Source organism: Tupaia chinensis, unplaced genomic scaffold, assembly GCF_000334495.1.
Source record: "Tupaia chinensis unplaced genomic scaffold, TupChi_1.0 Scaffold000682_1, whole genome shotgun sequence".
NCBI lineage: Eukaryota > Metazoa > Chordata > Mammalia > Scandentia > Tupaiidae > Tupaia > Tupaia belangeri.
This window is the reverse complement of record NW_006160205.1, coordinates 5,173,524-5,188,030: the sequence shown is the minus strand read 5'-3', so window position 1 is coordinate 5,188,030 and position 14,507 is coordinate 5,173,524. Positions and strand designations below refer to the sequence as shown.

The 14,507-nt window shown below is 41.5% G+C and overlaps 1 protein-coding gene across 17 annotated transcripts in view; it reads right to left on the bottom strand.

The window, feature by feature from the left end:
* MAGI1 (membrane associated guanylate kinase, WW and PDZ domain containing 1) overlaps nucleotides 1–14,507 on the bottom strand; it is a 794,937-nt gene that overhangs the window by 144,005 nt on the left and 636,425 nt on the right. For all 17 annotated transcript variants that reach the window (XM_006160376.2, XM_027776543.1, XM_027776544.1 and 14 more), the window contains one exon: nucleotides 9,354–9,473. In XM_006160376.2, coding sequence (XP_006160438.1) covers nucleotides 9,354–9,473 — 120 coding nt within the window. The remainder of the gene's footprint in view (nucleotides 1–9,353; nucleotides 9,474–14,507) is intronic.

Sequence of the window (14,507 nt, the reverse complement as noted above, 5' to 3'; positions counted from 1 at the left end):
GACAGCTACCTTCCACTCGCTCCTTCCATCTGACCTCACTGTTCTCCCTTCAGCTCCCGCACACACACTACCACCCTCCCCAGCTCTTCCCTCTGCTCCTGGCTCAGCAACCACCCATTCATCAGCAGGGACAGGATTTCTAACCCCACACAGTATTTCAAAGCTGTTCTTATCAGTTCTTATAGTCCTCAGGGAACCACCTACCTCCTTTTCCTAAAGCCCTTTGCTCTATTTATCAAATAGTTTAATCAGTACCTGTCTTCATCCTAAAATTAATCTCCCCAGGGGAAGGGGCCACATCTGGTTTTGTGCATCACTGTTTGCCCAGCCTAACCCACTGTCAGGCACATGTGGACAACAGCAATTCTTGGCAGAATAAGGAAGCCACAGGTAGAGACAGTGCTCTGGGACTCCAACCTGGGATCCTCCTACATAGCTGGACTGCAGATCTGGTTTTTAACAGCATGACTCATGACCAGACCATCAAGTGTATCTGAATTACCACAGATCCGTATCACTTCACTTTCTGACTTGCTTGCTCAACGTATGATGGTATCATTCATAAAACTCCCATCAATTTCTCTTTTTCTACCTGCCCTACCCTACAAACATGTGCTTTGTGTAAATAGAAGGACAATATGTCAGTGTCCTATAATTAGATGTTTGTCCTTGCCAGTGCCAATTGGCTTCGCATATAAGACCAAAGACAACACAAATTAATAGTTTCGTGACCTCGAACAAGGCGAGAGACATCTCTCTTTTCTGCCTCAGTTCCCACGGTACAAAGACAGAAACAGTACCTGCCTATTAGGGCTTCTATCAAGATGAAATCAGATAACGTCCACCAAGTACTCAGTACAGTGTGTGGCACAATGTTAGCATGTAATAAACCCTAGTGTCTTCAATTGTATCTCATGTGGTAGGCAGTTAATTATTCTTACGTGTGCAAGAGCACATTATCAAACACACAGTCAAAGAATGACAACTAAAAAGTAACCTTTTCGTGCACCTATGATGCTGGTATGCTACCACCCATAAATTCACTTACTTTAATCTTTAGAACAATTCTACAGAAAAAGGCATCAATGTTCCCATCTTGAGATGAAGAGACTGAGAGTCTCACAATTTAAAAATGAAGACTGGCATTTAAATGCAGATTTGTCTGTCTCCAACTTCTAGGCTGTTTGGTGATCTTTGAGACAAGAATTAAGCAATACTTCCCTGGCCCCAGCACTCCCAGCCTCTTATGCAGAGGAACAGCCAATTACAGCACAGATTTCATCTGGTTACTTTTATTATCAACAGAGAACACTCTATGGCAGAGTTTGCCAACAGAGCTTATCACTACAGACGGCTTCCAGGGCTTGCCAAAGAATAGGACTCCAGACGGTCTCACTTTCCTCAATGACAAACAAGTACTCTCTTCACCCCTGTTTTATCTCTGTGTCCCCAAAAAAGTACAACATTGGCAGCTGTATTTTTTTTTTTTTGCAGACCTTCTAGGAAGCAAAACAAAAACATTAGTGAGTGCTGACATACCCTTGCTACTTAACATGCAGAAATATGCAAACCATAACTCCACTTTGAAATGTCACCTGGCACTGCATTTCCATGCTGAAGCAAAGCCTTTGCAATGCTCAAAGTATATAATAAACTACTTCTACCCAGAGGCATTTGTAAAACAGGTTATGTTTGAAACCACCCCTCACTGCAATAGTTCATCCTTGTAAACTCTCCTAGAGAAATCCCAAGGGCTGGCTGAGGCAGCAACCTGTCTTGCAGAGCAAAAATGTCAAAAGAAAAAAAAAATGAAAGTGAGGCAAAAGAAAAATGGTTCAGTTGATGTATTTCAAGCACCATATAAAATAAATTAGTTCAGCACTACCATTAGGAAGTTGGGCCAAGAGGGAAGAATATGTTTATTCTTGTCTTCGCTTTGCCTTGATACAGATTCTGTGCAGAGACAGAATGAGGTATTGGTTCAAATTGTGAAGCACAGGCCGATGACAAACTACCAATAACGTCCACTCCTGTGGGTCCTTCATACAGCCACGCAGGGTGGCTACTCTGTTGGGAGTCATATATGCGCCTGTCAGAATTGTAGCTGGTGGGGATGGGAGTTTCATGAGGGAGTCCCTGCCTATCTCCTCCACCACCACCACCCCCTGCCTCCTCCTTATGTTTCCGATCTTGGCAGTGGTACCCCATCTATCCAGTTACAGAAGACGGAAACTAGGAATTATCCTAAGAGGACTGGCATCAGTTCTCTCTTCGACTGCCTTTTCACAATAACCAATACACTATCAAATACAGCTTTTTTTTTTTTTTAATTTGCCAGAGGGCACATTCACTCACTGGAGATAGAGAGTGACAGAGAGAGAGAGAGAGAGAGAGAGAGAGAGAGAGAAATCCCATGGGGAATGATCGTGCCACATACCTTCTCCATTTCTCCCTCCCCTCAGGATGTTGGGCACACATGTACACTTGCCTGGTGTGTTTCTCAAGCAATCAGGTTGGGGCTCAAACCATGTGGTAGGCCATGTGGGATCCAGCTATGTTAACCACTACTTCATGGGCTGGCCCACAAATTCAGCTTTTTAATCGTATACTACTGGATCGTTAAGAAAGTCCTGAAGCATTTTTGCATAGAAAAACATAGAAAAATACATCAGGACTTTCCTGACGCCCTCTAGACCTCTAATATCTCTAGATTCAGTTAACCCTTCACTGTCATCATCAATGTACTCCAAAGATAATTCCAACTAGGAATTCCACATAAAATGCAAGGCAGGATGGTCTGTGTTTTTATTTGTTAAGTCTAGTAACCTAATTCCAGTTCACTAAACAGATACTTCAATTCCTACTTTACAGGGGAGATTCTTCCCAAGCCCATAGACACTGAATCACCCATCTTCTTACGGCCTCCTTGTAAGATATTAATACACTTAGAATTATGTTATGTTTTTGTTTTTCTGAATATCATGTCTTGGCTTCTGAACAGGAAGATCCATAAAGACAGTTACCATATCTGCATTTGCTCAGTGTTTTATCCTTAATGAATAAATTAACAAACACATGAACCAGTCATCAAGGCTAAAAAGCAGCATTAATATTCAGGCAGAGGGAGAAAACCACATCCCAGCCCTGCCTGGGACATGACTTGGGCCATGGGCATTTGTCCCACCTTTGTCCTCAATTCCCTTTAGCATTTTAGGCCAATCTCCCTCTGAATCTCAGTTCTTTTTTCTGAAGGGATAAACTCTACTGCATTTCTAGCTCTAAGATTCTACAATTTTACTCACCTACATCTCAAATACTGGGTCTGAAGTAAAATTCTTAAGGTAACCAGGCCTTGAGGTTTTATTGATTCCCTCTTCTTGCTGGCCATATGGCATGTCACAAAATGAACACACAAAAGATCACCACTCCTCTGGAAAGATTCCAAATTATGCCTTTTAAAAGGAGCTTAACTCTTATGTATGCTTAGTTCCGTGAAGTTGGCTGGTGAGAAAGAAGATCTCCTCGAATGAATCTTCACTGTTCAATTGCACTGTAAAAAATGGTGGCTGCCAGTCATGTCTAGCCATTTCAATTTGAATTTGTTTACAACTATTAAAGTATTAAATATAAATTAATTCAAATTTTAGCTTCTTCAGAGTCACAGGTGGCTAGTGGTTGCCGTATCAGACACCTCAGAATATGGAATCATTCCAGCACTGAAGAAGGTTTCCTCTTGCAGTATCCTCCTGCTTGTTAAGGAAACAGGGCATAGGTGCTTTCCTCCCTTACTAGAAGCCAGGGTCCTAACAGACTCTTGGTTCATCACAATTACTCTCTCTGGATTCAGGCCTAATAGCCCACAGTGACGGCTAATCTAAGTGTCTCTGAGCCTCTCACCTGATCTAACAGGCCTTCTACAAAATTCACCTCCTCAAGGGGAGGTTTTCCTGACAGTAGACTGTTACAAGTGCTCTTGTTAAAGGCTTCCAGATCACCCTGTAGTTTCCCTCTCTGAACACTCAAGCAGTCACCACTATTTCTTTTTTTTAAAAAAAAAAAAAAGAATTATTATTTAATTTTATTTGTTACTATTTTTTTTTTAATTAATTTGACCAGACAGAGAGAAAGCAAGAAAAGGAAAGTGAGAAAGCAAGCTGCCAGCTCCAGGACTTGAACCACGGTTAGCCATGTGGGAGTCCAGTGCCCCAACCACCATGCCATCTGTAAATCCTCAGTCACCACTATTCTTAAAACTGGTTCTATTGCATTTGCCTCTCAAGAATGCGAGGCTGTCGAGTGTAGACTGGATCCAGGGAGACTGGATTTAAATCCTAGTGCTACTTCTGACTCACCATGTGAACTTAAAGAAGATATTTGGCATTTCCAGGTCTCGTATTCCTCTTCTATAAAATGAGTGAAATAGTAGGCACCTCACAGACTTATTAGGAAGAGTAAATGAGTTGATACACATAATACATTTTGTCCCCCCCCCCCATTTTTTTAAGAGAGAGAGATTTTTGCTATAGCCTGTGTGCACTCTTTGGAGAGACAGAAAGAAACAGAGAGACAGAAAAGTGAGAAATCACCTCCTAGGGGGGATGGCCTTCTCTTCTACTCTCGAGATCTTGGGCATACACACACATGAACCCAGGGTGGTTTTTTTGTTTGTTTCTTTGTTTGTTTGTTTGTTTAAGTCACCAGGTCTGGGACTCTAACAGCATTTGACTATGTGTGAGTCCAGTGAAGTAACCAGTATGTCATCTGCTGGTCCTTACATAATGCACTTTAAAGAGCACCCCACAGAGAGTACACGCTGCACAAGTGTTGGCAAAAATAAATCACCAAAAACATAAGCACCTTCAGAGACAGCACAGTTCTGGTCTTCTTCCCGGCACATTGCTTTGCTTGCCTCAGGACAGTAGCTGAGCCAAAATAAATGCTCAATAAGTACTTGGTAAAATGGACTGGACATGCATAAAAGGGTTTGCTTTCAAACTTCACCATCAAATACTTACTCTATAGTTATGCTCGTATCAATAAGGACGCTCATTGCAGCATTTGTTTATAACACCATCACCAAAAAGGGGGAGAGGAGAGAGGTAGGGGAGAGAACATCCTACATGTGCATTCACGCATGAGGGATCTAGCTAAATAAATTATGCGTATCTATACAATGAGTATATGCAGCATTTATGAAGAATGAACTCAGGATACTGTGGAACAACCTCCAAGGTGCAAAGTTTAAGACTAGAGTGAAATATATAAGAATACATTATGTGTAGGCTGCTTACGTGTAAGTTTCCTGAACATTTGCACTAGATCCTTCAACAATGGCTACCTGTGGGGAAGAGAGGAAACAACTTGGGCTTTATATGCATTTACTGCTTTGATTTACATATTTCATTGTTGGCGGAGCCAGTGGGTGGCAGGGTGGTAAATGCGTTGGACTCCCACATAAGCGACTGTGGTTTGAGTCCTGGACCTAGTAGCTTGCTTTCTCACTTTCCCTCTCTCTCTCTCTCTGGTCAAATTAAACTAATAATAATAATAATAATAATTAGTTAATTTAATTAAATAAATAATTCTTTAAAACATTTTTACGACTGACCCTGTGGACTAGTGATTAAAGGAGCTGAATTCCGCACGGCCAACTATGCCATCTGAATCTGGTGCCAACAGCTTGAAAAACATGCTAGGTGTGTGTGCATGTGCACCCCAAATCCCGAAACGATGGCTAGATGGAAGAGAAAAGATTATGGTACCACCATGCCCTGGTATAAGGTGCTTTCTTTCTTTCTTTCCCTCTGTAGGGAGAGTGTATACAGCCTCTGGCACATAAAAAGAATAATAATTTTAAAGTACGCTTCTTCAAAGAGTGTTTTGTATGGCCATGGTAGACTTTTTTCTTTTCTTTCTTTCTTTTTTTTTTTTTTCTGAAATAAGTAGAAGAGAAAGACATTCAAGGAGTGAAAAAAGTTGAGACGTTCTCTGGAAATAAATAAAGAGATGTTCCTGGCAAATCCACTGGCTTACTGACCAGTAGAAAGGGGAAAGACTCCAGAACAGTAGCGATTCTGGACCAGGCATGTGTGTAAATACAAGTGTTAATGCTGATTGAGAGCTTACATGTGTCAGACACTCTGCTAAGCCCTTTCCAATTACTGTCTCATTTAGCCATACCTATGAGGAAGCACTATTATTATCCCCATTTTACCAAAGGGAAAATGGAGACGTGGAGCATTAAGTAGCTTGCCGGAGGGCACACAGCTCCATCACAGAGAGGCTGAGACTCAGACTCAGGCAGTGTGACAGCACAGCCCGTCTACCTGTTCGCGCCCACCGCTAGACAGCAGCTACCATCAAGGGGCCCAAGCAGGGAGGCAGAGACAGAAGTTCTCTAAAGAGCTCCCCCACCAGCCCACTCCTCTGACAATATGTGGCATTTAATATGAATTCGACTGTGCTCTCAGCTCATAGGAGTCAACGTAATATACTCCAGTCAGTTCCAACAAATGATGAGCCACATCACATGGAAGGGAAACGATACCACTAAAAGGTCAAAGGCTGAAGAAACACTACACAGTCAAATGCATATAAAGTAGAAAGGATTAATTCTAGACCGAAGAAAATTCCAATTGCAAAAGAACCAACTGACATTTATAAAAACACAGTTTTAGCCCAGACAATCAGGCATTTTCTGAAATACACTCCCCTACTGCCACATACCAGGCAGCTAGGTTAACGTACTAACATGCTATTTTTCATAATTCATGGTTTCAGCTCAGTTTGTCTTCTTATGCAGCAGAGTGGGATCTGAAAGTCAAACGGAGCTGGGTCTGGCTCCTGTTCCAGCATTTTAGAACTGGCTGTACAGCCTTGGAAAACTTATTGTATGCCACCTGGCCTCAGCATTCTCATCTAAAAATGTGAATATAATAGGTATACTTGTTACAATGATAAAGTGAAAGGAGAAAAATAATTTATCCCACCTATATTATTTGTCACATAAACATCTGAGTAAAGTGAGTTTATGTTCCTTTTCCTAAGTTTAATTGGCATCTAAATCACAAGCTTTTCCTTTCCAGTTCAACACTCTTCCGCTTTGCACAACCACTCCCACTCCTCGCCTCTCCAAAAATGCAAATGGATGTTTTTTATATTAGGAGACTCAAGTTCCCCAGATGGGAATAATAACTGATTTCAAATAAGGACAAATCCCTGCCTGCTAACCAAAGAGGATTCACACTTGTTCTAGTCATGTCAAATGAATATGTAACTCAATTCACATGTACAAGGCAGTAGGTTGAGGGGCCGGCAGATGGCATGACAATTAAGGTGCTCGACTCCTACATGGCTGACCATGGTTCAAGTCCTGGAGCTGGTGGCTCGCTTTCTCACCCCCCCCCTCCTGTGTCTCTCTGGTCAAATGAAAAAATAACAATAATAACAATAAATAAAATTAAATTAAATAATTCTTAATTAAAAAAAAAGATAGTGTGTTGGTGAAGCTCCTCCTACATTCACTTAACCCCTCTTCCTTCCCTCCCAGGAGTCCCAGATCTTAACTATTCGCAGACCTCCTGCCCAGCCCACCAGCCACCCAGTCACATCCACTGGCAGTAAACTAATTCAACTGATAATTAGCAATACCTAAAAATCATATTCCTGACTTCACAATCAGGAATATGATCAATGTCTAAACACTGCCCAATGTGTATTCACAATTTGAACAACATGTACAAAGACAATGTTCTGTTCCTTCTCTTCCCTCTCCAAAGAACACCAAACTAGACACCACAAACCTGTGGCTCGTGGTCACTACGTGATGGCCAGATGTGGCCTGTAAAGGGCGGCAAAATAACACATCAAAGCTAGGATGCCCTGATACAACAACAGTCTACTTTGCATTTATATTTTGTTTTTAAAGCATGATCTTTACACTGCCCCTGTGGTTGTCCAATAAATCCAATTTTTAGGAGTTTGTAGAGATACATAGAATGTAATTCCCAGAACCAAATCAACAATTTGACCTGGTTAACAGTATCATATTATGCCACTTCTGTTGCCAAGAATAAGAACAATCTAAAGAGCAACTGAGTTGCAATACTGTTGAGTTGCAATACTGTTTTCAGAAAATGTAACTCCCCCTGCACCAACATTTAGTTCTGACCTACCAAAACTATACGTGGTGTATCATCCCAAAGATATTTTTCACCTGTGTGAAGTGATATAGGTCAATGCGATTTAATATAGCAGTCTTGTGAAATATCAAAAACTGAAAATGACCCAAATGTTAACCCATAGGGAACTAGTTGAATAAATTATAGTATGTCCATGCAAAGGAATTACACGGTAATTTTAAAAAGAAAAGCTCAACCTGGTCGTGTGGTCAGTAGCATACTGAATGACAACATGGAAGCCACATGGCCAAGCACATGTTTAGATTTTTGGCCCAAAACATTCTGGAAATGGGTACGCTCTAAACTTTAGGGCTGGGGAGGGGGCCTTGCTGTGATGAGGTCCTGTCTAGGTCGATCTGTATCTCAATCTGTATCTCTCTGTGCTTCTCTCCCTCTCTTTCTCTCTCTCAAGTCTCTCTCATGCATGTGGCATGTGGGTGCACTTACACTCTCTCACATGAATAAAATAGACTTAAAAAAAGAGAAGTGCTCCATTACTGAATCGCAAAGACCTATTAAGACATACTATTAAATAAAAAGAGCGAGGTACCCAGTGGCACGTACTGTACATTACTTTTGTGTAAAATGGGAAGGAAACAAGAACATACACACATGTACATAAGCCCGCACATGTGCATGTCTGTATTTACAGAAAGAAGCTTCAGAACAGTAAACAGAAACTATAACATTGTAACAGTGAATGGGAAACCAGGTAAGTAGGGGAAAGGTATACAAAATAAATTACTAAACATCATAAAAAGTTTGTTTTATGAAAATGTAAATATATTTTTCACTAAAGTAAGTGGTAAAAAGACATTCCATTCCTTCAAGATTAAAATGACACTATCCATAAGGTCATATTTTGTGATTAACCATTAATTTTCTTCCTTATCTTTTTAATATCATTCCTGTCCATATTAAAATACTCACACACACACACACAAATTAATAAATTGTAGGAAAAAACTCTTGAAAAAAAGCAAAACTATTTTTAAAAAACTCAACAAAGCCTTAGTCCACGTATTTCATTATTAATCACATTAAGGTGAACTGCAATTTCCTATGATTTTTTCATGCCTCCCTAGTCTGCAATATATTTGCCAAGATGGCTTTGGATCCTCTGAGGCACCCAGGAGACAAGCATCCTCACTGCCACCGTACAGATAAGCTCACCTTCATAGGTGCCAACTTCCAGAAGAGTCCCACTCTGCTCGAGGTCCAAGAACTCCTTCACAGTCAGAAAGTTGTAGTCCACGCCAGGCACTTCTCCTTCTCGTGGAGACCGGGTCGTGCCTGTAGCAGGAAACACAAAGGTACGAGAAACCATCAGGTAATGAGAACAGGAAGTTTGGCATCCAGGTGTAATTAAAATAACCTGTTCAGTAAGCGGGCTAGTTTAAATCTCTGCAGATTTATCTGTCCAGACAGGGACCTAGTAAAGACAACTTCATTCTAACAGAATAGCATCCTCAGTTCTACCTTCCTGGGACCCCTGAGTAGGAAAAAGAGAAAACCAAGGACAGTGAGGTAATCCAGAGTGATTTTACCATGTTTTAAAATGCACTGAATGGAAAAGGTGAACTGCATTTATTACAGACAACATTCACAACCAGTAGCTTTTAGGACTCCAGTAAACACTAAAAAGTGATCCATCTTAATCTCAGAGCCTAAGGGGTTTATATTTTTATCATAGGCCTTGGAATTCCTGTGTTCCCCAATACATCTGGCAAGTTCCAACGTAATAAGACCTTTGAAGAAAATGACAGCCACTGCATAAACACATCACTAGAGAAATTTGATTGCTCAAGATCTGTGGCCGGACATCTCCCAGGCATGACAATGCTCCTGCTTTCCATGTAATTAATATGGTTGGTAAAAGGGAGGCCACCCGTAAGTTCTGACTGGAGAGAAAAACACTGCATTTGGTAGCAAAGTCTCCTGAGTTAGTCTGCTCTTCTTAACAGCAAGTAAATGTTATGTAACAACTCCTCTTTTGAAATTATATGGAACTTCCAGAGTACTCAACTGACCCAGAGTACGTGCTGCCCTGTGGACCTAGGGTTTTAGTGCAGTCTCAGTCAAAGCACAGAAGTTAAAGACAGAATGTGATTAACACATAAGCCAAGAAAAGAAAATAAACCAAGAAGCAATGTTGTAGTGCATACCAGACCCTATGTTAAAGATCATGGAAGTCCAAAAAAGAGGAAAAATAGTGATTTCTGCTCCTATGGTCAAGTCAGGTGATAAGATTAACATGGCACAGCTTCCAAGGCATCGTATCTAAGGAAATGTTTTTCAGGTCAAAGCTTTCCTATATTAATAAGCAGAAATTTTCCATTATTTCCAGGATCTCCTCATTGAACTTTAAAACAATTAAATAACCAACTGTATGTGCCTCGTAGTTCCCACAGTCCTGGCAGGGTGCAGTCTTCGAACAGTTGCATATGTCAATGACCACGTCCACACACCTACACTGAATATCCGTAATTCCCATTTACCCATAAGAAAAACTCTACACTTCTTCCACAAGAGAGGTTTTAAAAAGTTCACCATAGTCCACATTATGCATGGACTTCAAAATTCTTGCACTAAAATAAACTCATCCTTTGGTTTCATGTTTTATACTTCTTAAAGTTTTGTCATACTTTACACTGGCCAAATACATTTTTAAATGAGCCTAGCTTTCTGCCCTCTGAACTCTGAATGTCTTAGGTAGCTGACACCCACAGAATGGTTGTACTGTGAATGTTTGCTTCTGATGTGCAGCCTGCTGGGTCTTTCTGGTAAACAAGCCTACTCGCGTATTACTCAGAAGTCAACTCTTGTACTGTTTGCTAATGTTTTCCCCATTTCTATCTTCCCTGATGGCTGAAGGCAAGTCTTTTAAGGTCATTCACAGCTTTTTTGGTTTTATTTTTTGCTATAAGGTGCATGTGAAAGAGAGAGAGAGAGAGAGAGAGAGGAAGGGAAGGGAAGGGAAGGGAAATCATCCCCAGGAAGAGGATAACACTGTAATCCCTTCTCCTCCATTCTCCTCTCAGGATTTCGGGCATGCACGCACAATGTGCCTAGTGTATTTTTCAAGTCACTGGACCCCAGACTTAAACCACACAGTCAGCCATGTGGGATCCAGTACTTCAACCACCACGCCCCCTGCTGGCCCCCATTCACAACTTTTAAACTCATATCTCAAGAAACATCAAGACAGTATTGTACCCTGTTGATACGCAAGGGCCGGGAGTGTGAAACGGCAAGTTTATGGTCTTGGACTTGTTTCATAGCTTCTGTTATTTCCCAGTGTCCTCAGCTGCAAAGCAGGGATAATAATGGCACCCTACGCTGTGTTATATGCACTAAATGAGAGAACCCTTCTAGAGGGCTCAGTTAGCAACTGATAGAATATATTACAGATTATGTTATTAGAATGAAATGAGTTGATAGGATCTGGTTCTATTCCCACTACAATAATCTGCTATTATATACACATATATGTATGTGTGTCATTGTATGTTTAATTCACGTAATAAATATTTACTGAGGTGCCAATATAGGTCAAGCATTCATTTAGGAAACACTAGCAAACCAAACAAAGCCTCTGTCCTAATGGAATTCATATTTTATTGTGAGATATATATGCATATATATATATGTATATATATAAATATAGCACATAATTTTAGGTAGAAATCATCCTTCTGTGAGTTAAAGAAAATGCAGATTCAAGTTTTAGAAAGTGTCTTGGGGCTCAACTGTGGCCTGGCGGTTAATGCAGCCAGATCCCGCATAGCTGATTGTGTGGCGGAGTCCTAGACAAAGTGGCTCTACAAACACACCAGGCATGTGTGTGTGGGTGCCCAAAATCCTGGAAGGAGGGAAAAACAGACAAGATTGTGGCACAACCATGTCCTGTAGAGAGGGAAGGAGAATGTTTCTCATTCTCATTCTGTCTCTCTCTCCTCGCTGAGTACATATGCCCTGTGGCAAAAATTTAAATAAGATAAAAAGTGTCTTGGAGGGAAGAAGCAAGATGAAAATAGGAAAGCTATTTGGATCAGGTGATTACAAAAGTCATTGCAGAGATAATGAGGAAGCACCCCAGGTAGAGGGAAAGGCCAAAGGTTTGCTGTGACTATAGGCTTAGCATGTTGGTGGAGGGGCAAAAGGACCAGCTAATTGTAGAATGAAGGAAAGAGGTTAGAAATGAAAGGAAGGGACCAGGTCATATAGGCCACAGAAAACACGTCATCCTTTAATCTAAGGATGATAGAAGTCTCTAAAATGTTTTGAGCAAGATGGTGCCTTGATTCAGTTGTTTTGAAAAGGTCTTTAACTTCCAAAGAAAAGGCAATGAAATGAATGGAGATGCAGGGGCCGGCCCAGAAGCAGGGAGACCAGTCAGGTAGCTACTGCAGAGTCCAGGTAAGAGACAATGAAGACCCTCTGAGAGTCCCAGGCTAGCTGCCAACTCATCACACCACACTGGGTCTGTATTTTGATGACAGAACTAACAGAACTGGCTGATGGACTGGACACAGCATGTAAGAAAGAATAAGAGCCAGATGTGATGTGGCAGTAAAATACGATGCTTGTGAGGCAATCCCACATGGGAAGGTTGCTGCTTCAAGTAGGGAGACCTCCCCAAGTACACTGGGCCCATGTGTGCCTACAATTTGAGCTGGCTGAAGTTGGGATAGATCATGGCATCAGGACCCTGTCGGGGTGCTGGGTTTCTTTCTCTTATGGAATAAATAAATAAACTTAAGAAAAAAGAAAGAAAGAAAGAAAGAAAGAAAGAAAGAAAGAAAGAAAGAAAGACAGACAGACAGACAACAATAAAGGCTGACTTTGGATTTTCTGACCTAGGCAAATGGGTTGTGTCATTTATAGAGACTGAGAGGACAGGGGCGATGGTTTTGGGGAGAAATGAGAATCAAGAGTTCTCTTTTCGACATGTTCCAGGGGAGCTGCTGCCTATCAGAAACCTCTGTGCAGACAGCTGGAGGACAGGCAGCCTTGTGTCTGAAGGTCAGAGCAGAGGGAGGACCTTCATCTGGGAATGAGCAGTTGATCAGCAAACCACTGGCACTCGAAGGCAAGAGTCAGAAAGAGGAAATGGATGGAGAGAGCACAGAAAACGAAGCCCAGAAGTCTGGATAGGGCACTTAGACCCTCTAACTTTTAGAAGCTGGGAAAAGGAGGAAGATTCTTACAGGAGACTAAAATGCAACAGCCAACAAGGCAGAAGAGAAGGAGGAGGGTGTGATGCTTTGGAGCCAAGTAAAAAAGCTGTTCAGCCACAACGTGTAAAACACAAACAGTCGACATCACACTGAGAAATTCCAGCATGGGGTGCAAGAACAGAATCGCTTTGAAACCTGCTGGGAAAGGACCTGTTTGTCCTAAATGCGCTCTAAACATCCACAGGACAGCTCTCACACCCAGCCTCCACACCAAAATTCCATAAACTTAATCCAGTCCGAAAAAGAGAGTTTAAAATAAAATCAAACAAAAGATTTAGCGGGTTTTTAGTTTTCCCAAACCAGACAATGTTGCTTCTTTTTCCCCTCCTGTACCCATCTTATCTTTGCCAATGCTTTCAACCATGTTTTCAGATCCAATTTGTCAGATTTACTTTAAAGATAACAGTCACCTCTGGGTCTTAATTTCCTGAAAGGATTCAAAGTAATCAAGAACATCAAAAATGCTACATTTTAAAGGAAAAATGAAACTAGCAGATATCATTTTCCCCGTGTAAATAAATATGCTCAGAATGGTCTTTGAGCTGCAGGGGAAGGGGGTGGGTGGGCGGCTAAGTCTCCACCCACAAAACCTTCAGGGTTTATTACCCAGACAAAACCTTTCCATGCTGCCAGCTAGCAGGAGGTTTCCTCCTGGTTATCCTCCGAGCAACCCGCCCTGGGTCTGGGCCAACCTGACCAGGCTCCATTGAGCGATGCTGTGCTGGGAGGGGGCCCTGCCTCCTCTTTTCTTGTAGCAGAATGACAGGCTGCCGGCTGGACACACGCCTGGCAGATGGCATTTCAAAGGGTTTTCAGGAGCCATCTGGGGTGGGTACAATTATTACAAACCATGCTTCTAACAAAGCCAGAAGGGTTACTTCCTGACAGAAGAGGAGTAAAACAAATTCTATCATGTTTCTCAGGGACAGCATATTTAACAAAAAAAAGAAGAAGAAGAAGAAGAAAAAAAAAAACCACCAGGCTGACAAACTGTGGTTTCTGCAGTCTATAATACTGCCTTCTGTTTGTCTAGCTAGAAATCGGGCCAACAATGTCTTGCAGCTATTAGCTTTAAGCTAATAAATAA